Source organism: Palaemon carinicauda, chromosome 1 (assembly GCF_036898095.1).
Source record: "Palaemon carinicauda isolate YSFRI2023 chromosome 1, ASM3689809v2, whole genome shotgun sequence".
Lineage (NCBI taxonomy): Eukaryota > Metazoa > Arthropoda > Malacostraca > Decapoda > Palaemonidae > Palaemon > Palaemon carinicauda.
In genome coordinates, this window is record NC_090725.1 from 261,337,267 (window position 1) to 261,361,555 (window position 24,289).

The 24,289-nt window shown below is 34.0% G+C and overlaps 1 protein-coding gene across 6 annotated transcripts in view; it reads left to right on the forward strand.

Moving 5' to 3' along the window:
* Positions 1–24,289, forward strand: part of LOC137655644 (uncharacterized) — a 582,773-nt gene that overhangs the window by 481,427 nt on the left and 77,057 nt on the right. For all 6 annotated transcript variants that reach the window (XM_068389594.1, XM_068389619.1, XM_068389601.1 and 3 more), the window contains one exon: positions 16,894–17,057. In XM_068389594.1, coding sequence (XP_068245695.1) covers positions 16,894–17,057 — 164 coding nt within the window. The remainder of the gene's footprint in view (positions 1–16,893; positions 17,058–24,289) is intronic.

The following is a 24,289-nucleotide window of genomic DNA, read 5'->3' on the forward strand; positions in this document are numbered from 1 at the left end:
GAAAAAAATCTGATTATGAATTTGTTTGATAACTATATATTTTTAAAGAAATACAATTATCTTGGGCGAAATTCCCAAATAAAATTTGAAGTTTTGTACGTCTGTGCATCGCCGTTTCTCTATTGTGATATAAATTTGCATTGAAGCATATGCTAAATTATTTAAACGTTTTGTTCATTTGCCTTTATCTTTACAAATACTCAATTGCTTTTGTCAGTTGAACGAAATGTCAAGATTTAGTACAATTTGTTGCTCCTTCGTATTTTATTTTAGTTCATGGTACCAACTCCTTTTTGCCCGAGGTGAATAATAATACATTTACCGGAAATTCTTCTATGTGTATGGTTATCGTGATTATGCGTTTATTTACTGTATAGGAGCTTGTATGTATATACATTACAATTGTCATAATTACAGACTTTTTTTATTTTTCCATTTGTGTATTGTAACCATCGTACATCCTGCTTTGCGTGTTTGTTGTTCTCATAAATGAAGATAAACAGCGTTTTAACAAGTTTCAATTTTGTTAAAAGATCCCCAGTTCTTGTTTGGCCTCGGCAAACGTGAGTAATTCGGCTCTTTTGTTTTCACTGTAAACGTCTAGATAAGTTGTTAATGGTGTTTCCGTAAGCCAGGTGGAAAATGTCTAGTTTTTTTTATAATACGTAAATACATAGGTAATTAGGCCTATGTTGTCGCCTACGCAATTTTCTACTAGCTTCTCTTTTACAGCACCATCTGCCTTGCCTGTTATCTGTACCTACACAACTGAACCAGTTTTAAGTTGGTTCAACGTTGGATATACATGTGATGAATATATTTGTTAAGATTACAATGCCAGTCTTGTTTTATTATTATTATTATTATTAGTAGTAGTAGTAGTAGTAGTAGGAAGAGTAGTAGTAGTAGTAGTAGTAGTAGTAGTAGTAGCAGTAGTAGTAGTAGCAGTAGTAGTAGTAGTAGTAGTAGTGATGCGACATTTACTGTGTGAGATTCTGGATGCATTGTCTTTGCACGTCGTGTATGCTTGAGTATACCTGACAAGTTGAAGATTCTGTTGGTAACAAGAAAAAAATGAAGAAGACACTAATTAAAAGATTGAGGGAAGTTGGATTTTGATATAACATTGGTGCAGTTGTTTCTGGAAATGCAATTTATAACTTGGAAAATTACGCTTATCAGCTACAGATGATGTCAGTGATTTGCAAACAAGAGTTTGTTATAGTATTTAGATTTTTAAGACTTGGTCACTAAAATGTTTATAACATTACAAGTCAGGTACTGATATAAGGAAAAACAGAAATACATAAACAATTCAAATACACAGCTATATAGTTAAAACATATTAAAACCTATCACAAAACAGTTTCAGGTTGTTAGGCCCTTGTCCTTTCCATAATTATCTGAGATCTTCTGGGTGGTATATTACGATGGTCATCATCCAATTCGATGTTTTGGTAATTCTGGTCGTTTGTCACTTGAACTGTGTGGAGGATGCACCTGTCAAGGAGGAACGGGCGAGGAAGCATCTCTTATCTTGGCACACACACATATATATACAGTATATGTATATATATATATATATATATATATATATATATATATATATATATATAATCATTTACAAATTAATGTATGAGCTTATTTTGTACTCTTATAGATTTTCAGTTATAAGTAGAGTACAGCTTAGAGTATTGCAAGATGTTATAAATCTTTTCTTTGAGAAATAAAGATTTGAAAGCTTAAAGCAGCCTCTCTCATTAAACTTCTTACCAAGAGCCTTTCATAAATTTAAAAAGATGATAAAGAAAATAGACATGCTCAAGAGTAGTTTTATTACTCAAATTTTTACACTAATCGCGTCTGACTATCTCTCCTAACCAAGCATCTGTCATCTTTTGAAGTATTTATAGGCTGTTATGTTCCCGTCTTAGATAGTTAAATCATCTTAGGACATATGTATAGTGTTTCTCTCTCTCTCTCTCTCTCTCTCTCTCTCTCTCTCTCTCTCACTTTTACAAGTGATGATTTTAAAGAAAGCCGGTCAGATTCTTGTTTTATGCTGGGGATGGATGTCTTGCTGGTAATAGTTGGGTATGCATTCGAACTGGTAATTACCAGGTATAGCAACCAGTAGAGTGGGTATTATTTGAAACTACATACTACATTTTTGAGCAAGGTAAAATTCTGCAAATCTTTAGATTTTTGTCTATTTTCTCTGGTTTCCTTCAATTCGTTTTCATTTTTAAACTAAATGCCTAGATTACTTACGGGAAGAATCTTTAGTAGAACAGTGGGCCGAGAATCATCGAGTAATGGTGCAGGCCTTGCTCAATGTCAAGGGACTTGCCCTCTACTCGATTGCAAGAATGCCTGGAAGAAGCCTCTATGCAAATGTAACTCCTCCTAGATGTAGTTTGGCAATGGTAAAGATTTCAGATATGTTTTGTGTTCTTTTACTACGAGTGCTATGCACAGTACACACACACACGTCTAGTATATAGTTATGTATGTATAAAAATGTATATGTAATATATTTATATATACAGGGGTATATATATATATATATATATATATTTATTCATATGTTTAAGGGAATTTGCCATTGAATTATACTTAAATCCTATATTTCATGTTGATTTACATTTTCCTAATTAATATTCTCTTGTAGTTGTAATGGAGTTCGTTTACCTCATTCTATTTGTCATACAGAAAAGAGTGGTTTTGTGTTCTGTTGCATCTTATGTTGTAAGAATACACACACATACTTGTGTATGTACATACATACACACACACCTTACGGACATTTACCCAGCAATTTCATCTTACGAAGAGTTGCTGAGAACTAGACGGTCAACACTAAATGGATACGTAATACAGTACTGGGAATATAAATATATATGTGTATATACACACACACACATATATATATATATATATATGTGTGTGTGTGTATATATATATATATATATATATATAATTTATAATGAAGAGATTATACAGTTAACAAAGAAGAAAGAAATAACATTGCAAAGTAAGAGCTTTAACTTCCTTGAAAGTAAAAGTGCGTGCAAAATTGAATGGTGCAGTTTGTAGGGAGGGATGGATGTTTCTTCAGTATAATGATGCAGTCCCTAACTTGAAATTTAATGGGCGACTAATATTGGAAGTTTACTGCTTTGACATTTCATTCGTGATTCTGCAGTTGAAGCATAAAATTACGTTGAAAATTGACTAGTCTTTTGCATTAGCCAATTTCTAATCAAGAAAAGGACTTAGGTTTTATTTTTTATGTTTCGTTATAGAGGTTGAGAGTAAATGAAGTGAACGCTATTATCTCTCTCTCTCTCTCTCTCTCTCTCTCTCTCTCTCTCTCTCTAGAATGTAGTATTTACCATTTTTCTTTAGTTTAATGGCCCTGTCTGGCGATAATACTGCGCATGTGATCGATGCAATAAGCTAAAATCACATTAGTTAACACATTAGGTGAGATAAAGTTGAGAGAAAATACTAGTTTTAAGATGTTGTTCATTTATCAGAGTAGGAAAACATGTTTTTGAAAGTGATTGTCTTATAAAAGAAGAAATTTCTCTCTCTCTCTCTCTCTCTCTCTCTCTCTCTCTCTCTCTCATAGTAACTTTTGTAGGTTAGAGACACACTGATTAACAATATGTAAGGAATAGTGCGTATTGCATTGATTGCTTTTATTTTTCAAAAATTTAACACAACATATATATATATATATATATATATATTGTGAGTGTATATATATATATTTATATATATATATATATATATATATATTTGTGTTGTGTGCGTGTATTATGTAAGCATATGTACATTATACATAATGTGTTTAAATAAAAAATATTTAAGTTATATCAGTGCAAGATGGATGATGACGACCCTCCATGTAAATACTAGGCTAACAATCAATAGGTAGTTTAATTTTAACCGAATCAAAATGCACCACCCTTTGATAAAAGGGATGTAAAAACACTTAAGCAAAGAGCAATATGGTGTTTTAAATGGAAGGCTGATTATAAGCCAGCCATTTATGGCAGGTGCGAATATTTGAATATTTATTCCCTTCAAAGTTTGATGTGACAAGGATTCTAGACTACGTGTGTAGTCTATTGGAAATCAATATAGAGATTGAATGTCAGATAAGTTTTTGAGTGCTTGAATACATGATAGCTATCAACCGGTATTATTAGCAATCCCTCCTTACTCTTTTTTTTATTTAATTTTTTTTATTCATTCTGCTGTAAGTTTTAGTAACTTATTACTTTATATATGTATATATATATATATATATATATACATATACATATACATATATATATATATATATATACATACATACACTACATAATTATGAATGCATGTTTCTTTACATAAAATCATTAAATGGGTAATATATTGAAATAGTTCTTAAAGATGATTTGTATTACTTAGCACTGTTTGGGAGTCAATGAAGATTTCTTCAAGGTACATATAACGAATGAATAATTTGCCATGACGTATAGTGTGGTTCGTAGTTAGTAACATATATCGATACAAATTGTAATCTTGATATTAACCATGCGAAGTATTGTTACCTTTTGGAATTTTCCATACTCGGCTTATTGTTCAGTTGTTCTTTTGTGTATGCATGTATGAAAAGAAATAAAGATTACCTGTGTTACGTGTTTCGTAACCATTTTTCTTTTGTGATTTTTCTTCTTTAAACCCCATAGATCAATGTTTGTATACGTATAAATATACAAAGAAAGCGGATGATCTTTGTTGATTTTTCTCCCCTATAACTTCCCTTTCCTTTTTTTCCTGTAAACACTCTTTAGAACACTTGGCGCTTTATTGCCATCCGAGAGTGCCGCGTAAACCTGGCACTGCCAATGGTAATCTATTGGCAAGATCTATTCCCATCAATGCTTACAAGTCCCATAGCAGTGTCACCGTGGGGTGTAAAAATAAGATTTTGTGGTCTTGCCCTTCACTGCAAAGGCGCTTTTTCCTAGAAGTTTATGGGGGTTTTGATCATGTGTGTTGACGATGAGAAGCTTAATTTGTTTGTGGATCTTCGCTTAGATTGTAGGAAGATAAGGTACCTTGTTTTGATCACATAAAGTTTTATTGTTGTTTTTTATTGGGTAATTAGTTATGCAAAGTTAATCTAGGTTGATTATCTATGTTCATTACGTATATTAAATTTGTTGGCCGTAAAATGTTCTAAGGTAGTAAGTTAGCCAATGCACCAGCCACCAATTGAGATAATACAGCTGGTAGACTTCTTGGGTTCTTAGACTGGCCATATAGTAATACACTGGGTCCCTCCCTACTTATGGCTCAATTTTCCTTTCCCTACAGTTACACCAAATAGTCTAGCCTATTCTTTACTCAAATGTCGCGACCTGCTAAAAATGAAAGCTAAATATTTAGATAGATATGCACACGCTTGCACACACATCCCGCTATCACCAACAGGGTATGACTATTCCTTTTCTCCCTACCCGAATGACGGGGAGAACAGCGTGACTGGAAAGAAATTTATATATATATATATATATATATATAATAAGCCAAAAAGTTTAATACTACTCCCTCTTCCCCTACCCGAGGGACAGGGAAAACTGAACGTGACTAGAAAGGAATTATATATATATATATATATATATATATGTGTGTGTGTGTGTGTATGTATATATAGCCAGACAATTGCTCTTTATTGCAAAGGGGAGATTGTCTTCTTTCCTCATACACCTGACAACCCTTAACACTTCAGTGCCTACTTTCCACCATTTTTTCTTTAGTCTTGGATAGTGCCAGTCTTTGTACCATGGTCTTCCACTGTCTTCGGGTAATGTTCTTTTGTTTGAGGGTACAGTCAGGCAAACTATTCTATTTTTTTCCTTATTTACTTTTCTTACAGTGCTCATTTCCCTTTTGGAGTGCAAAATAAAGTTAATCATGACAAACTTTCTTAAAGTTAACGACCTTATTTTGGCAAAACGTATATTTAGTTTTCGTTCATGGTCTAGTTCACTTTAATGCTTAACCTCAAATGTCTAGTTTTTTCGCTTAACATCTTAATTTCTCCTGAAATCAGCGATCCTTGACTGACCGTGAGCCCAAACCAAAAACCAACTTAAATATTTGTCAGGGTGGCTAATTCACCACGTCTACGCTGTCAGTTGGCAACAAAACATGCTCTCTCTCTCTCTCTCTCTCTCTCTCTCTCTCTCTCTCTCTCACACATAAAATGTCCCATGTTTTCCATTTTACTGAAGAATTACTATTTTTCCAGTTTATTTTTATCACAGAGTCTTTTATTTCAAATTCAATAGTCCAGGAAAGTAAATTGAATGTTGTATGACAGTGATTTAGGATAAGTTGACAATTAAAATTTTATCTGTAACCAGCGACATTGGTCTTGCGTAAGAGTTTTCGAAAAAAAAAAAAAAAACTTTGAAATCCTCCGAATAAAATGCATGTGACAGAGACAGGACTAAGTGTGGATGTTCACACGAAACAGTCTGTAGGTAATGTTACAGATAGGCAGAACACATTTAGCCTCATTAGAAACGCCTCCGGTTCAATCCTTATAGTATCTTTCCAAGTGCAGTGTGACTGGGTCTTGTTATGCACCTCCCACGATGCAGTAAGGTTGCTCTTCTCTTTCAGTTTCAAGGGAAGACGAACTTTTTGGCCCTTTGGCTTAGCACTGTTGTATGGACTTGGATGCGACGGATGGGGAGTGTTTGATAAAGAGTGTATGCGTGTGGGTGAGATACTACGGATGAGATGGGGTCCTTGTCTGTCTGATGTAAGTGGGTGCCATCTGAGGTGACCTGGCCATTGAAAGTGTCTTGGTAAGTTTGTGGGAATCAGTTTCAGATGCAAAATGACTTTTACAAGCAATTCGTGGTTTGAAGCCTTTTATATTTGTTGTACTTCTCAGAAATGATATTGATAGAAATAACTAGGGATGATTATTATTATTATTGTTGTTTTACGTTTAGTATGAAGAGCGAAAGTTACTAGTAATAATAATAATTATTGTTATTACTATTTTACCTTTGATAAAAAGAATAAAGCGAAAGCTACTTAAGACTTAAGGAAACTATACATCAATTTATGGTTTGGGTACTTGTACTCATTATTATTATTATTATTATTAGTAGTAGTAGTAGTAGTAGTAGTAGTAGTAGTAGTAGTAGTAGTACCTGTGATTTTGATGGTGGTGCTGATTACACTAATGAAAATAAGTATTCAGGTGAATTTTGCTTCATACTTTACTTTATCTTGAAGTACTTTTCGGTTTTGGGTTTTTAGGATTTAAAGAAGGTCGACATGTTTCTCAATGATAATGCTATTGATAACAGCAACAACTATTATTATTATTATTATTATTATTATTATTATTATTATTATTATTATTAACGAAAAGCATCCCAGCGAGCATGAGAATCGTGTGCTTATGCCTGAATTGTTACTGTTCTTGAAAGCACTCATGATGATCGAGGGCTGCATTGAAAGAGCGTAAGCTGACCACAGACCATATCTAATGGGACCACTTGGCAGGGCTTATAGCTTCCGGTTTTTGGTAGTAAAAGTCTTTATGTAGCATGTCCAGGATGTATTCAGTTCGATGTTTTAATGAAGCAAGCTCAAAAAGGTTTTGTTGCTGAATTTTGTTCGTGTATTTGTTTAAGGATTTCATATATGATGTATTCTTGTATGGTGTATTTTTACATCAGCGAATATGTGAAGGTAAAGGTTGGCACCTAAATTTGTGCGCTAAATCCATTTACATGAACTGATTATATATTATCAGGTGTGAATTTTTACATATACAAGAATACTGCAGATGCTTGCTTATACTTTTACGGTATACGAGAAATAGATTAATAAAAAAAAATATTTTTGTTTCTATCACAATTAACAAATAAATGAAAATCTGAAAAATCATGAAAACCTAGTTTTAACGACTTAAAGAGAACTTATGGAATAGCATCCATTTCACATAGAATCTCTCTCTCTCTCTCTCTCTCTCTCTCTCTCTCTCTCTCTCATCGTCGATAGTACAGCGCAATTCAATTGCCCTCCCGTGGTTATAGCTGTCATGTCTAATGGATATGTAGGGTAATTCCTTAATTCTTTTTAGTGCTGACAATCTCCTCGTTTTCCTTTGTCTGTCTTCCTTCCTTAGACGTTGTTTTGATCGATCTTTTGTAACGTCTATATTACTACTACTACTACTACTACTACTACTACTACTACCCTAGTTGGGAAAGCAGGATGCTACAAGCCCAAGGGCTCCAACATAAAAATAGCCCAGTTGGGAAAGTAAATAAGGAAATAAATAAACTATATGAAAAGTAATAAACAATTAAAATAAAATATGTTAAGAACAGTAACAACATTAAAACAATGAAATATTTTAAGAACAGTAACAACATTAAAACAAATCTTTCACATGTAAACTATAAAAAGACTTATGTCAGCCTGTTCAACATAAAAACATTTGCTGCAAGTTTGAACTTTTGAGGTTCTACAGATTCAACTACTCGATTAGGCAGATCATTCCACAACTTGGTCATAGCTGGAATAAAACTTCTAGAATACTGTGCAGTATATATATATATATATATATATATGCGAAATTGAAATAAGCTTTAGTGTTTGCTAGGTAACACTGAATATGTTCTTTTGTTTTAACAATATCGTCCATCATTATATTTAATCCATTGTGGTTTATGTCTATAGCCCTGTTTTTATCTATGCACCTTCCAATTTTCGTCAATGTACCAATGCACTTTATAACAAAAAATTACTTTTACTAGAAGATTTGTCCTTTGTTAGAGGTAGTTAAGATTTGTTTTTCTTTATACTGCGTACCGTGACATTTGGTTTAAGAAAAATCTTACTTAAAAAGTATATATAATTGCTTCATATGTCTCCATGTGAAATTGTGTGATTAGTAGACTGAGGGTGTATGCATCTTTTTACAGAACTAAATAGATTCTTCCTCAAGGTTACGTGCTAGCTGGTCTTCCAAGAGTTTGGAGAAAAGGAATCGTGGGAAATAACTCGTGGGAGGGGGAATTTCTTATGTTCTTGTACACCTGAAAAGAGATTTTGATCTCTTTCGTCGGTCATTTTTGAATAGCGAAATCTTAGTTGAAAAGGAAATTGAATTTGGTTTAATGCATATTAAGAATTTTTTTCTATTCGTCGATATAAAGAAGTCAATTGTAGCACTAACAGGGATCGTTTTTGGTCTGTAGTCTTAGTTATTGTTAAATGTGACTGAATATTGATTTTCTTTTTTTCAAAAGTTATTTTATAAAGCTGTTATAATTTATTTTTCAAAAATCTAGGTTATTGTAATTGATGATTAAAGTAGTCACATTGGCAAGGTAAATTAATGTTTTACTTTCAGATATTAGCGGAATGTAGGCTAGAGTCCTCAGACTTCCCTGTTTTAGCTGTACCCATTAATGTTGAAACTCTGTGAAGGATTTTGTCTACAGAGAAGGGACCTCTCAAAGGGATTTTTGTCAAAGTTCTGTAGCATTGTTGGGATTTATTTAATGAGAAAGAGAAGTATGTAGGATGGTGGTGAAGAGGATTCAAAGGTGTCATTTTCCTTTGTTTCACGTGTTTCCCATTTCGTGAACTTGGAGTAGGTTCTTAGGTTTTTCGTTACAAAGGACCGTCTTTATGTTATGGTTCGTTACGTAACCGTTAGGCATAATTATGCGCTCTGAGGCCTGCATTTTCGGAGTTCCTCGCACCCTGTTTTGTTCCGGCCAATGTGTGTTATCAGCTTCAAACACAAGGGGGCGATAAGAAATTGGTGCGTTTGTGATTGGCTTCTGCTTGTTGAGAGGTATTATCAAATGGCGTGTCCGTTATAAACTCGGAGGGGGAAATACACGAAGGGCCATTGCTGTTGGCGTACACGTGCGCCCCGCAAACGCAAGTAAATGTCACCTGAATTATTCCTAGTCATGGTGTTGGCTATCCAGCTTCGTTCATTTCAGGGGAAGTGTATTAGCATATAGCTTCCGGCTTTTCACTGTTCAGCCTTCACACTCATGATTGTGTTCCAGCATTTGGAGGGGGGAGGGGGTTGGAGGATTTGCAGGTTGCACCCTGTGTATGTTTCTGGCGTTAGACATCCGTTGGCCACTTTTTATCGTTGAGTTTGTGTTATATCTTGACTAAAAGGTTTGGGAATGGTGATATGATATGTTGGAATGGTAGCGTTCTTTTTTAATGGCTAATTCTCTTACCTTGGCTTTTCTCCTAATTTCTATCATTATTGACTTTATTTTTTATCATTAATGTTGTTACTAGAAAATAAGTAACGGTAGCGACAGCAACATTAATAGTAGGTAAATAGTTTTAGGTCCAGCTTTAGTTGTATCATAAAAGCTTGTATAAAATGTATAAGGCGATGGAGTTCACAAGCCATTAGAAACTAAAGAATCACAATAAGTATATGTTCATATGGTTCCCTATGAAGAAATAGCGTTTATGATGTAAACAGTTTGTGCTATTGCACAGAATGAATAAAGCGTGCTATCACCACCTTCCATTTTCTATAGGATTAATTGGACCCCCCTTCTCAAAAATGAACGGCACTATGGCATCATTAGTCCCTCTTCTCAGATTTGAGAGACTGACAATCTAATTTTCCTGTTTTTTGTCCAGCTACATGTGGTGCCCTGATGGGGTCTTAGGTACAACATCTTCATTTATTTAGTGGGGAGAGAAAAAACTGATTGTGAGAGAGAGAGAGAGAGAGAGAGAGAGAGAGAGAGAGAGAGAGAGATTGCACGTACCGTAATATATTATTAAAGATGTTTAGAAAACTTCAGTTCTTACGTTTAATGGCTAAATCCCCGTCCTTGCTACATACCACTGGAGAAATGAAGAAAGGAAACGCACACAATTCCTTAACAAAGCAGCATCTGTGTGGTGAAGCCTCTGACAAAAGCCAGGGATGAGTGGCAACAGCAGGACCTCCTGCTGCAGTAGGAGATGCCGGCGCGGCACTTGAACAAGTGCTTTGAATTCCCACATGCGCAATTATTATCCCTTGTCTTGGGTACTCCGTCTTTGGTTTCGCGTATTCAGACACGTTTTGCCATCTTGCTACTTTTTTTTAACCTTCCTCATAAAAGCGTTTGTGTTTGTTCTGCATATGTTCTCACATATATAACATTTCCCTTGTAGAAATGTGTTTTCTACTTTTGTTTGTTGATATACAGTAGTGCTTACTGTCTGTGGTTTAGAGTACTTCCTTGTAGATAGGGGCTCTTCTTTTATTGATCTGGTGCTTGGTTTTCAAGATTCTTGTCTATTTCAAAATACTAGAAAAGCCACATTGTTTATCATGAGCTAAATTAGATGAAGTTATGTACGAAATATCAGTTCAAAAACACGAAACTGTCAGTAATATTAGGGGCCTAAGAATGGTCATTAATGAATTTATATGAAATCTAGAATTAATGAGTTACTGTAGTCTTTTGAAGAAGGCCACAGGAGACATGAACATTACATACTCTATTACAATGGATGAGTAGTATGTAAAAAATTGAAGGAAAAGACATTACACGTTTTTGTGAAGTAATAGAAAAAGACTTCGGAAAAAAACTTAATTACTGTTGATATTTAAGAGATTGCGTGCCTTATTTTCCATTCTTACGAGGTGTTTTTGCTCAAAACTGTTGACTCCTAATGAAAGGTTCGGTCTCCCTTAAAGGTAGTATGAATTATCGTCTATTTGAATTCCATTAACAGGACATACTGAAATTCAGATTTAAAGCTTAGAAATACAACATAATTTCTTATATTAAATCAGTTTCTTTTCATTTTTCCTATTTGCGCGTTGTTGTTAATGCGACAATTATAATGAAATTCCGAGAAGTTAATTACTCGTTTCTCTTAAATGAAAACGAACTGGATCTCAATAACTCTTTATAGTGATAACTTGATTATTACTTGGTAGATTTTCTTTAGGCTGGTGGCAAATTATGAGAACAAGTAGTTATTACTTTTATTTATTCTTTCATTAGGTATAATGTCTTTTATTATATTACATACCATTTTATTATGCAGTGAGGATCCTGTCTCATTTCTTAAGATATCTTCCAAGGTTCCAATTCATCCTTACGATGCCGAATGTCACTTTTGTGATGATGGAAAAGTCCAGTCCCGGTGAAGCTTTAGTATCATGATATTCACAATTCGCATAACAAATTCAACGCTGTTCCTTACATTCATTTTTGTTTTATCTTTATTACCCATTTAATCTTTCGTCAGTCACTCCTGAATGGTTGTCTTTGCCTTCATAATTCAAGACACTGGTTGATTTTTTTCTGTGGTTATACCTTCTCTGGGAGAGAAATTTCAGGTTGGAGAGTAACTTAAACAATAAAGTTTTTTATATATGAATAACCAGTAGAGAAGTGATAAGCATAAGATAAGGCTCCTCTTCACCGTTTCTCTCCGTATGTATCGTGTTGCAAAGGTGGGGAAAATCGTGACCCTCCCATGACCTCGAATGTGACCTCTCATGGGTAAGGTCAGAAAGAGCTGTGGCAAGGCCGTAACTTCACCTCTATCATTAAGGCTTTCCCCCTCCTCCTATTTTCAGCAGTGGGTCCACCGAGGCTTCATCGCCCCTCTAATTATATCCTGATTGTTGATTTAGTACTTTCTTTATAAAAATGATTGGAGTTTGGAACATTGTGCAAGTGTAGTGAGTGTTTTTTGTTTTATTATTTTATATCGATTTGGTTTTTTAACTTTGCCTTTCCTGGTGAATTCTGTAGAGGTGTATTTTTATTAACTGGAAATTTAGTCTTATTATTTGAATTTAGGGTTTTTTTTTCTTTTACTAATTTTTCTTCCTCGTTAAATTTTACATTTTCTGGTTGTAAATTAAATACAGAATATAGATATTTTTTTTCTTTGAATAAATGTCAGCTCATTTATGTGATCATATACTTCCTTATAAGTCGAGTTCGTATTCCTAAGTTTCATAATTAACCCTATAAGGCATAATTAAAAAATAGATTTTCGCTGAATATATAACTTTTTAGTACGTTTTTAATTTATTTCATTATTTTTTGTACATTATCATTTTATTCCTTAGTGTCTGATTTCATATTTATATCTCATTTTATTTGCCTTTTTCCATGTTTTTATATGGAAATGGTTTTTGTAGAGGACTTGATAGTTCTTGAATTTGTATACGGTATTACCTATGCATTTTCTCTCATTTCGCATCCAGTTCGTGGCTAGCTCTATTGCTCGTGGAACTGGAACTTGCTCTACTGTAATGTCTAGTTTGCGAAGATTAAAAGGTTCTTGCATTGAAGGCCGGCATTTTGTGGATGTATTGTTTCGTTGATTAAAGAGTTGAGGGTTTCCTTAGAACGTAGAAGAGGTTTTATTTGTGGATGATCTGTCTTTGTTTCTATTTATCTGTCTTTTACTTTATCTATGCATAGTTTTCTAATTTTTTTACTCTCTCCTCTCTCTCTCTCTCTCTCTCTCTGGCAGGCACTGAAGTTGGTAAAAGATCAAAAGAAAAAGCTTCTGCAGTGGGTAAAAGAAACTATCGTGTTCTTGATCTGCCCCCTCGATGAATTAATGACGGGAATTACACGCTCTGCAACGTCCTTAACAACAGCTCTCCCCTTGTTAACCAACCACCCACAGTCGTGATTGGCTTGGGCTGGCCAGTCGACATAATGCGTGCAAGTCCTCTGAAGTTTCTTCTCCCCCTGCTCATTTTCCCATCTTCTTGTAGCTACTTCCTTCTACTCCTCCTCTTCCTTTCTTCCTTACCTTTTTATTTTATCCGCAAAAACTCCCCCACCCCCCTTCTGCCCTCCTTTTCTTTGCGGCACCCTCCTCCTAGCTTCAATTCTATAATTTTCCTCTTTCACTTCCTTCCTCCACCCCCCCCCCCCCATCTTCCTCCGTGCTCATCTTCATTTTCCTCATATGAGAGAACTCGTTTTAGTTCGACTCCGACGAAAGCAGGTGGTTATGAAAAAAGGTAAAGGTAATGTTTGAATTCTAAAAACTACGAGTGGATTACATCTGCTCCATGTCAGTGAAAATTGAATGTATTATTACAATTTTTTACCAAAAAATGCACAAGGAAATTGTTTGGAACACTTGACTATTGATCCAGTAATTCTTGATTTAATTTGATCAAGGTGAATGACTCCTATTCACGCGTAGATTGTAGCTTTTCCCCAATGTTTCATTTGCGGTTATGTATCATGTTAAAAACATTTCCCATAATATAACAGAAACTTTTATTTTCACTGTTTATACAGTAATATACTGGGGGTAAATGATTTACTGTACTGTGTAAATTCCCGTTTACATGATTAACGTAACTGAGGCTAGATAGCAACAGTAGTTTTATGGTGATAGATGTTACTGTACCATCGCCATCGGTGGAGAAAAAAAAAAATTATCGAGCCTTAACGATTCCAACTATATATATTTTTTTGTCTACGGAAAAAAAAATTATTCCCCCTATACCTGTGGTGTCGCAAAATGAACATTGGCTGAACTAAATGAGCCACTGCCAACATCACCTGGTTTCGTTAGGTTTCGGTTACTCTCATTAGGGATCTTAAACTATCTTGCGATGGTGTTGGGGTGGGCGTAAGTGTAGGCGGAGGCATGCATTAATGGTCACATCAAAGAATACCGACGGGTTGTCACATAAACTCTGCTGAATCCATTACAATTTTATGAAACTTGGTTTCTCCTAAACCGGAGGGTGGCTCCTGAAGAAATTCAACACAATAGGGACTGCCGCATCCATCACTTAAGTGGTGAATTGTAATACTTCCACAATACTAGAAAAGCACTCTGAGAGTGTAGATCTCCGTCACGGCAGCTTATTTCGGTCTACCTTGACCTTGACCGTTGACCTAAGACCTTCAACATAACAATTAATGCCTGAAAGTTTCACTACTCTATGAGTAAAAAATTGTGAACAGGGAGTTGTTTACAAACAAAACAGACAAATGAGGGCGGAAACATAACCTCGTAAAGGTAATGATTGCTTCGTACACGTACACAGAAGTATCACCAGCAATATGTTAAAAAATCTTGCACACTGCGCCATAAACCTCTATTTTACATGCACTCTTGCGCTTCCTTTAGATTAATGCCATATCTATCCAATGCGTGTTTCACGATATATGTCCCATCCATTTTAGGCCTCAACGCTCTCTCTCTCTCTCTCTCTCTCTCTCTCTCTCTCTTTATATATATATAGTATATATATATATAATATATATAATATTATATATGTGTCTGTTGACTTGTATTCATGGTCCTAGCCCACGCTAATTTTGTTACAATTAGATATAGATGATGCGAGACGATCAAGTGATGAATTGGAATATTTTTATTAATTGTGTGATTCTTATTATTATAAACAATAGCTGCAGTTGTTATCTAGTTTTTTATGTATACTTTTCATATGTACTGTTTAGAAACACATCTCTTATAAGAAGACACAGATTAATGACATGGAAAAGGAGTCAGGGAAGTCATATGCTAAGTGGAAGAGACAAGATACCCATCTCTCTATGAGGTCAAGATGGTGTAGAGATGCCATATTTTGTTGGAGATCTGGTCTATATTAAGACAGGGATGGAAGAAGATAGGGTCTAGCATGGATTACAGGAGAGAGAGAGAGAGAGAGAGAGAGAGAGAGAGAGAGAGAGAGAGGTGGGGGGAAAGTGTGTTGAAAAAAAATGTGAGAGAAAGAGGAGATATATTTAACAGTAAATATTTCTAAGAGAGGAAGGAAAATATGTACTTATGGTACTTGTACATAATCTTTGTGGCTCCTAATGATGTCACTTTTATACCATTAGCTTAACAGACATACTTATTTATAATGTCCAGAAAAAAAAATGCATAATTGCATTCTAAGATTGTAAATCCAAAAAGAAAATAAACAAGAAGGATATTTAATATCATTCGGACGGATTAATTACTCCTCTCTCTCTCTCTCTCTCTCTCTCTCTCTCTCTCTCTCTGTATTGATCAAGTTTATAGAAATATCATTATATGATTTCATGGGAAAGCTCAAAATATTTAAAAGAAATGAAGCAAAAAACACCACTGTGTAAATATTAATGAAGTAGGATACAAGTCAATAATTAATCTAAAATCCACTCTTCTCCATATGGAAAAAAGCAACACCTATCGTTACAGAAAAAACAAGAAAAAGTTTAAAAAAAAAACATTTTTTTTTTACCTTTCTGCACAAAGAAACCGAAGTGAAGTCCGATTATTGTTTATGAGTCAGGTTTTCATGTAGGATTTCCACAACTTCGGCAAATCATAAAAGGCCGTTTGTTCCCTAATTTTGTGCTTGAGGTATTTTACGGAGTGTGGTGTTAGCATGATATAATTGATCGTTCTCGCGAAAAGAGACAGCCAAGAGTGTTTACTTCCAATACTTACATCTCATGATTGTTATTTATTAGTCACGACATTGTGGGCATGATTGTATAAAACAGATGATTAAGGGATAATCACAGTTTAAATATAATAGGGCGAGTGGAAAAGGAGAGATGTTTCAAAAACGTTTTTTGTTATCTTTTACAGTTTTGCCTCTTAAATCTTTATTAAGGAACTGCATCTTTTAACGCTAATTCTAAATTCGTTGGTTATTGAATCTCTAGTCTATTGTAACCCTGGGTCCATGCCTAGATTGAATAAATCTTAAAATAATATCAATGTTTACCTAAGCGTTACGTATATACGTGTGCCTTTCATTTGTTTTATCTTATATTAATGAAAAATTCTCTTTCTTTTTTCCTGCAGGTTCCGGTGACAGCGGTGTCCAGTGCCACAGCATAAGTCTGCCAGCCCCTCCTACCTTGAGACCCAAATATTACGACCCGAACCTTGATTATATGGATAGAATAGTTCTCGAAATTGTCGAGACAGAGGCCATCTACGTGCGAGACCTCCGCGAGATCATTGAGGTAAGTGCGTGTCTCTTTACTGTTCATCATTTTCTAATCTAGCCTTAATGTAAACAAGTCATTAATTTATTATTCTGTTAGAGAGTAGACTCGGAACTCAGAATTTGGTATTATTAGGAAAGTAATTTGAATAGTTTATTTTTATTATCTTTGTTTTGCTTGTTTATTTAATGACCTGAGTTTAGTGTGCTGTAAATTTCGGAAAGTTCGTTTTTTTATCGTGTGGACCCTGGAAGATCTCCCTCTTTCAAAGGTAATTAAAGTAAAATTCAATTAAATTTCGCTTACGGGCTGCCAGTGTTAGAGCCCGTGTCTTGCATAAGGCAAGGCAATATTAAATGAATGAATGGATGACTGGAAGATATGATACTTGGACATATAAATTCATATTTTTTCATCGTGTAATTATATAAAAAATTCGAGTGAAGTCGCTCAGAAGTATATTATACCTTATTGATGTACGTACAGTTAGGGAGACAGTTGTTAAGTTAAATTGAAATTTCTTCGGTTAATTGTTGTAAAACATTGAAGATTTTTTTTATCTCAGCACTGTAATCAAAGAGAGATGCAAAACTTAGTCAGATAAATAGCCACTGACGTTATGTTTAGTTATATTCACTTATTCCGTTACCTTAAGACAACTGAAATAGGCGTGATATCATTGCCTAAAGGCATTATAAATGTGCATTGAGCAACGGCAACTTGGGTTTTCTTTTTCAAACTATATCATTTAAAGGATGTAAGCGTGCGTTTGTCTTCAAGAGCAGTAGTCCCTTGATCTGACCTTGAAGTCTCAATGTTTGGCATTTCTTTGCCCCCCGCCAACCATGCAAGGTTGCAATGTGACGTTTCTTGTTCCTAAACATTTTTAGTATTCATGATGTCACACAATGCTTGGTATTTGGCAGTGGAGGTTTTTTATGCCTCCCCCCTGTTTTTTTTTTTTCCCCCTTTTAATTGGGCGTGTTTTGTATTGTACTTTGTTTTTTTCCACTTGTTTGATATTATCAGTCCTTAGTTGTCTTTTACAGTAGTTGTGTCTTTACTCCATCTGAGTTAGTTTGTCTTATTTAGCCTTATATCTGTGCTTTATAGTTTTTTACTGTTAATGTCTCCTTTCTTCTATCGTTTGTATTCATTTAATCCTGCTAATAAATTTTATGAATTGTTTTAATATGTAGATGTAGGGGATGTATATATTTTATGTTTATACGCTTTTCTTTTATTACGAGTAAAGATCATGCTTGTATTATGTTAGTAAAAACTTTTAATTAATTGTTTGCAAATCACTGGTGTTAAGCCTAGTTCCCTTTGAAACTACCGTTGTGTACGTACCTTTAAACCTTTTGAGCCATCGTGTTATTTTTTTCTCAAATTATTTGGCAGGCTATTATATAATTTCGGTTAAATGGATTTTTTTTGTCTTCTGCAAATGTTTTTAGTCCACTTCATGTATCTGGCCTTCCACGTGTGCAGATGATTTGATAGCCAAGATGAAAACAAAATATTGAACAATTTAGGACCTCATATGTGTATTGGGGCAAACGGAAAAGCTGTATTTGTAGTGAGAGGGAGGAATCCTCGGGTAGAAGAGCTAGGAGATGAGGTATGTCCCTGAAGGACTCTTTCCTCTCCCCCCCCCCCCCCCCCCAAGAAGGATGCCGCTTTGCTAATGTAACATCGATGTGGGCGTCTTGGGTGGAGTTCTTAAAACTAACCCACCTGATCCAGTGTCTGTCTCTTATGTGGACACGCCCATGAGCCGCCCACATGCTCCGTTCTTGCCTGGATGACTGACCACGTACCAGGTCTCCCTCGATATTCCATGTTACAGGGAGCTGATCCTTCGAAAGATGATGCGATGCATGCTCTCACCTTCTGCGGTTGCTAGGGACGTGTGCCGAGGGGTTTTGGATGCCCGAGGCTTGTTGGGTTTGGCTGGTATGTTTCTGTATGAGGTTTTTTATTATGGTTTTTGTATTACGAATGACAACGTTTTTCTATTTAAGTGCTACCTCGTTATGTATGGATTTCTTGGTTTATTATTTGTTTTGTTTCGTTTAAGGGAACCATTTTTGCTTCAATATTTGAAAGAATTTAATGGCAATTATGTATACATTTATCATCATCGGATATCAATTACAAATAATGGTTATAGAAGAAAATATCTAAACCTGAATATGCTAACAACTTTGTTTCAAATTGTTCTGGGATAACCCTTTCCTCAAATCTCCGCACAGGCTCTCTCTCTCTCTCTCTCTCTCTCTCTCTCTCATAAACAGATCCTCTTAAGAAAACCACATCAGTTTTTCCACTATATCGGATCCCTCCCTTGTTCATGAACTTATTCAATCCCTGTAAGGCCCACCTCTTCCCTTTTATTCCACTTTTTCATAATCTAGTTTCATTTCTGTTTTCCTCATATTTCCTGTTCTTCATCTTTCCTATATTTCGAGACGCCTTCACCTATATTGGATTCGCACCCCAAAAACTTGATTATCCGATGAGTGACACTCATTGGTTATTAGACAAAGCAGGAGGAAAGAGTGGTTACGAGGAAAGCGAGGCTGGCAATCTTTTTTTGTTCGTAGAACGCTGTTAGATGATATCCGCTCCTAAATTTGCGTTGGGTGGAAGTTAGAAAAAAAAAAATCGTTTATGAGAATGGACTCTTACAGGGTCCGTGTAGATGAATTCATATATATATATATATATATATATATATACATATATATATATATATATATATATATATATATATATATATTGTATGTGTATTTCTTCTTTCCGGTCACGCTTCTCGTCCCTCGGGTAGTGGGGAGAGTAGTCATACCCTGGTAAGAGGGGTTGAACAGCAGTTAGGAAAGGGTGGGAAGAGTTGAATCTGTATGCGTGCGTATATATAATGAATTAGGGAGAGAGTTTGTGTTCTTGTGTAAGTCGCTTTTCTCACACCAAATAACTGCACGTAGCCTATCGCCAAATGATCCTCGTTTACAACTATTCACGAGAAATTTAGTTCTTCAAGTCAAGGGTCAAAATTTCAGTCTTAACTATTTTTTTTACTTGAATCTGAAAATCTTGGCGATCGGTACAGCTGCCTTAATAGATATGCATGAAAGTAGGTTTTTCTGTCCGTATCTCATGTGGGTTTTTTAAATCATTTATTAAATGAAAATTTATATTTTTTGTTGATTACTCATATACCGTGAGAGCAGGGCTCTTTTTTTTTTTTTTTTTACTCATTTAAGATAATTTTAATGATTACACGAATTAATACGTGAGTTGTAATGTTTAAGATTGTTCAAAATAGTAATGTGTGTGCTAATTAGCTGCATATATTTTACACATTGACAGTATTAGATGTAATGTTTGCACACGATTGTACATCTGTAAAACAAAAATATTCTGAAAAGAACGGTTGGTTTTTACGTGGAATTTGATACTGTTTTATTAAGTGTGTGTGTGTATATATATATATATATATATATATATATATATATATATATAAATATATATATATATATATATATATACATATATATATGTATGTGTATATATGTGTGAATAGATGAACATATAAATACATAAATACATAATCTGTATATATACATACATATATACATAATCTGTATATTCATACATATTTACATAATCTGTATATATACATAACTTTTATCCAACATGCATGCATGCATACATACATATATGGCCAGCACTATTTCAATATAAAGACAAAAATACATTCCGACGTATTCTTACTGTAAATCACAGATAGAATGAAATGCATTCCCAAATCCCTACGCTTCCCACCGATAGAGAAAAAGACGACCGCGTCGTTGGAGTTGATTATCTTTGTTTTGGGCATAAATTCAACACCTTCGGGGCCGAGGCAAAGGTCAAGACACATCTCGGATTTGAGACGCATCGTCTGTCAGATGTGCCGACAACCTTTAGGTTTTCATACCTTTCGGTACTCCATTCGGGAGAGATTGCTATGGAGAATTTCTGTTCTTAATTCATGTATTGTTGTGTATTTGATGTGGCGTGTTGCAGTTTCATTTTTTGTTGTAATTTTTTTTTATCATTATTTGTTGGCAATTGGGTTTAGGTCTTTTATTATAACATTTATCTTCTTTTCTTTATCATTAATATTACTATAATTAGAGAAATTGTGCCTTTAGAAATATTGGCATAATTTCCTTAGCCAATTCTCTATTTACTGAATGTTAATGAATGAGGGTTTAAAGTTAGGTAAATTTCAAAATTATCCTCTTTGTTGTTATCCATGCCCTATATCATATAAAAATAACTATTATGAAAACCGAAACTTAACTTTTATCGGGAAAATAATATTCAGAATATACATAAACTGTGACCTCATTGTTAATAAGTATATTAATATACTGTACTGTGGAAATTTTGGTATAAATAGCAATAAACTGTATGTCATTAGAAATTATGGTAGCTCGCCCTTTAGCCTCCTACTATTGCTGGGTTCCGCTTCCTTTAGCTGTTCTACCTCTCACTGGTATTGAATGACCTACCAAGCTCTTGTGCCTGGCATTGTGTGCCAAATTCATAAATCCAACCGAAAACTATATTATATATCTTTATTTCTTTAACTTTAGCGAAAACGTTTTCCTACGAAAATTAACCATTTTTTTATCTTTGCTGATTTCAGTTTCCCATTTTATCTTGTACATATTTGGCTTTAAAATAACACCAAAATGAATATCCTAGTTTGAAAAAGAACTTTATACACGGCGATAAAATAAATATATCTACGTAAGCCGTTGATGAAGATTCTTACACATTCCTTGTACATTCTACCTTGCGTTTTAATACACAACGGCTGGCATAATGACATTAAACTTTATACATTTTCGGAAAGGAATTTACCGTAGTTTCGCACTATGCTAAAAAGTGTATGTATCTAATTATGTATTTGGGCAAATACTTGTTCCATGACAAAGTATAAATATTTTTGTTTGTTTCATGCAACCTCATCTCATATTTTTCATATTACTTTCATTGTATCTTACTGAACATACTGCAATAAATTAAATTCATCCTCATTTAAATGGCTACAAAATCAGTATCCTTTTATGAGAACCAAGTTTAAACAGACAGGCTAAATAGATATCTAGCCAAGTGCAAATGTTGTTTGCATACAAGGGGTGTGCCGCGGTCATTGTGTTTCAATGTTCTAAATTCATGAAAATATTATGGATACACGCGTGTTTCGTAAAATAGGATAAACATTATTGTCTTCATTATTATCATGTTATTAATAATATAATAATCCTTGCAACCATCTTACCAGTAGTTTTATTTTGACTCGAGCAATTTTATTTTTCCTAATAATGCCTAAATATACAGATAATTTGAATATACAGATATTTTTTTTTTTTATAGTGAAGTCTCTCGGATTTATAGATAAGGAAATCTGTTATTAAGCGAGGGGCGTAACCAGTGCAATCGCTAAGTATTTTCGCTTCGCTCCGATATATATTTTTTTTTTCGTTTACTTATTGCAAGTTGTAATTACGGAGCTGTTTTATAATATTAGGGGATGCGTGCTTTATTTAGCCGCGAGTGAAAAATGTTTTGGTAATGTCTGGATAATAGTATTAATTTCAAGCTGTCTTTAATTTTTATAGGTAGTTATTGCGATACAAAAACGTTTTCTTATGAGGAACGCCATACGTTTTCATGGTGTTTTAATTCCACGGCTTTCTTGAGCCAAGATTATTCAATAACGAAAAATCATTTGCTCCTGTGCGCATTGTGTTTGTGTATATATATCTATATACATACATATATATATTATATATATATATATATATATATATATATATATATATATATATATATATATATATTTCATATATATATATATATATATATATATATATATATATATATATATATATATCAGGCTGCATGAACATTTACTTCGTTCACCTATTTATATATGTCAGGAATATATATATATATATATATATATATATATATATATATATATATATATGAATAAAATATATTTACCTATTTACTACATAGGTAAACGAAATAAATGTTCATGCAGCCTGATATATATATATATATATATATATATATATATATATATATATATATATATATATATATATGTGTGTGTGTGTGTGTGTGTGTGTGTGTGTGATTTATATATATATATATATATATATATATATATATATATATATATATATATATATATATATATATATATATATATATATATATCAGGCCGCATGAACATTTACTCCGTTTACCTAACGGCATTTTAGCTATTAATCAGTTCGTACTTTGAGCAAAGTTTTCTTAAGCCGTGGGTGAGCTATGATTAAAACTACCTTACGATTACGTTTGCTGATCATATTAATCAAAATTCTTGTAACCGACCGACGTAACAAGTTCAAGATAATAGTAGGCTGAGTAGGTGGGCACGATAATAAATAATTGTTGGTAAGAGGTAATTGGCTGAAAAACGTTTTAAATACTTGATACTGGAAGTTGAGTTCTAGGGGATTATTGTAAATTATAATACCATTTACAAGGCTAACGTGATCTTGTTTAAATGGACGGGTTATTACCAAGGCTGTTAGCATTGTATTTTTCATTAAGGTCATCTCAATATTTTGTTCAATATACTACCCTCAGTCATCTAGAGATTAACAAATGCAGTTTCTAGAAATGCAGAAAAAATACATCTTCTCATTCCCGCCTAGTCTTGCGTAACTTAAGCGTACTAAAGATCTTAAACCCCCTAATTAAGGTCTGTCACTTTTCCTTCCTTGATGGCTTTGTCAGGGTATACTGTAATTGCAAAGTATATTCCTTATACCAGGCGTTAGAAATATTTATTGCAACTGATTACAGGGTTTTGTCAAAACAATGGAATGTGATTTACTCTCTCAGTTTAGCATTTTGTTATTTGGTCTTTGGTTTTCATAGGGATGATTTTTGTTCTTGTTAATATTTGTTTAAGTGAAAGTGTCGTTGGTGGTTCAATATCAAATATTTTTTTCCTGTTATTTAACTTGGCGTTTCTTGTCCAAGAAAAAAAATGCAATTTCCATAATTGTGATTAATCGTTAATTCTTATTAGCTGGAGAATATCATTAAAGCATTAGCAAAGCATCTCCTGACACTCCTAATTATTAAGCTTATTCTTGTGCTTCTTTGTTGAATGGTTATGGTTAGGT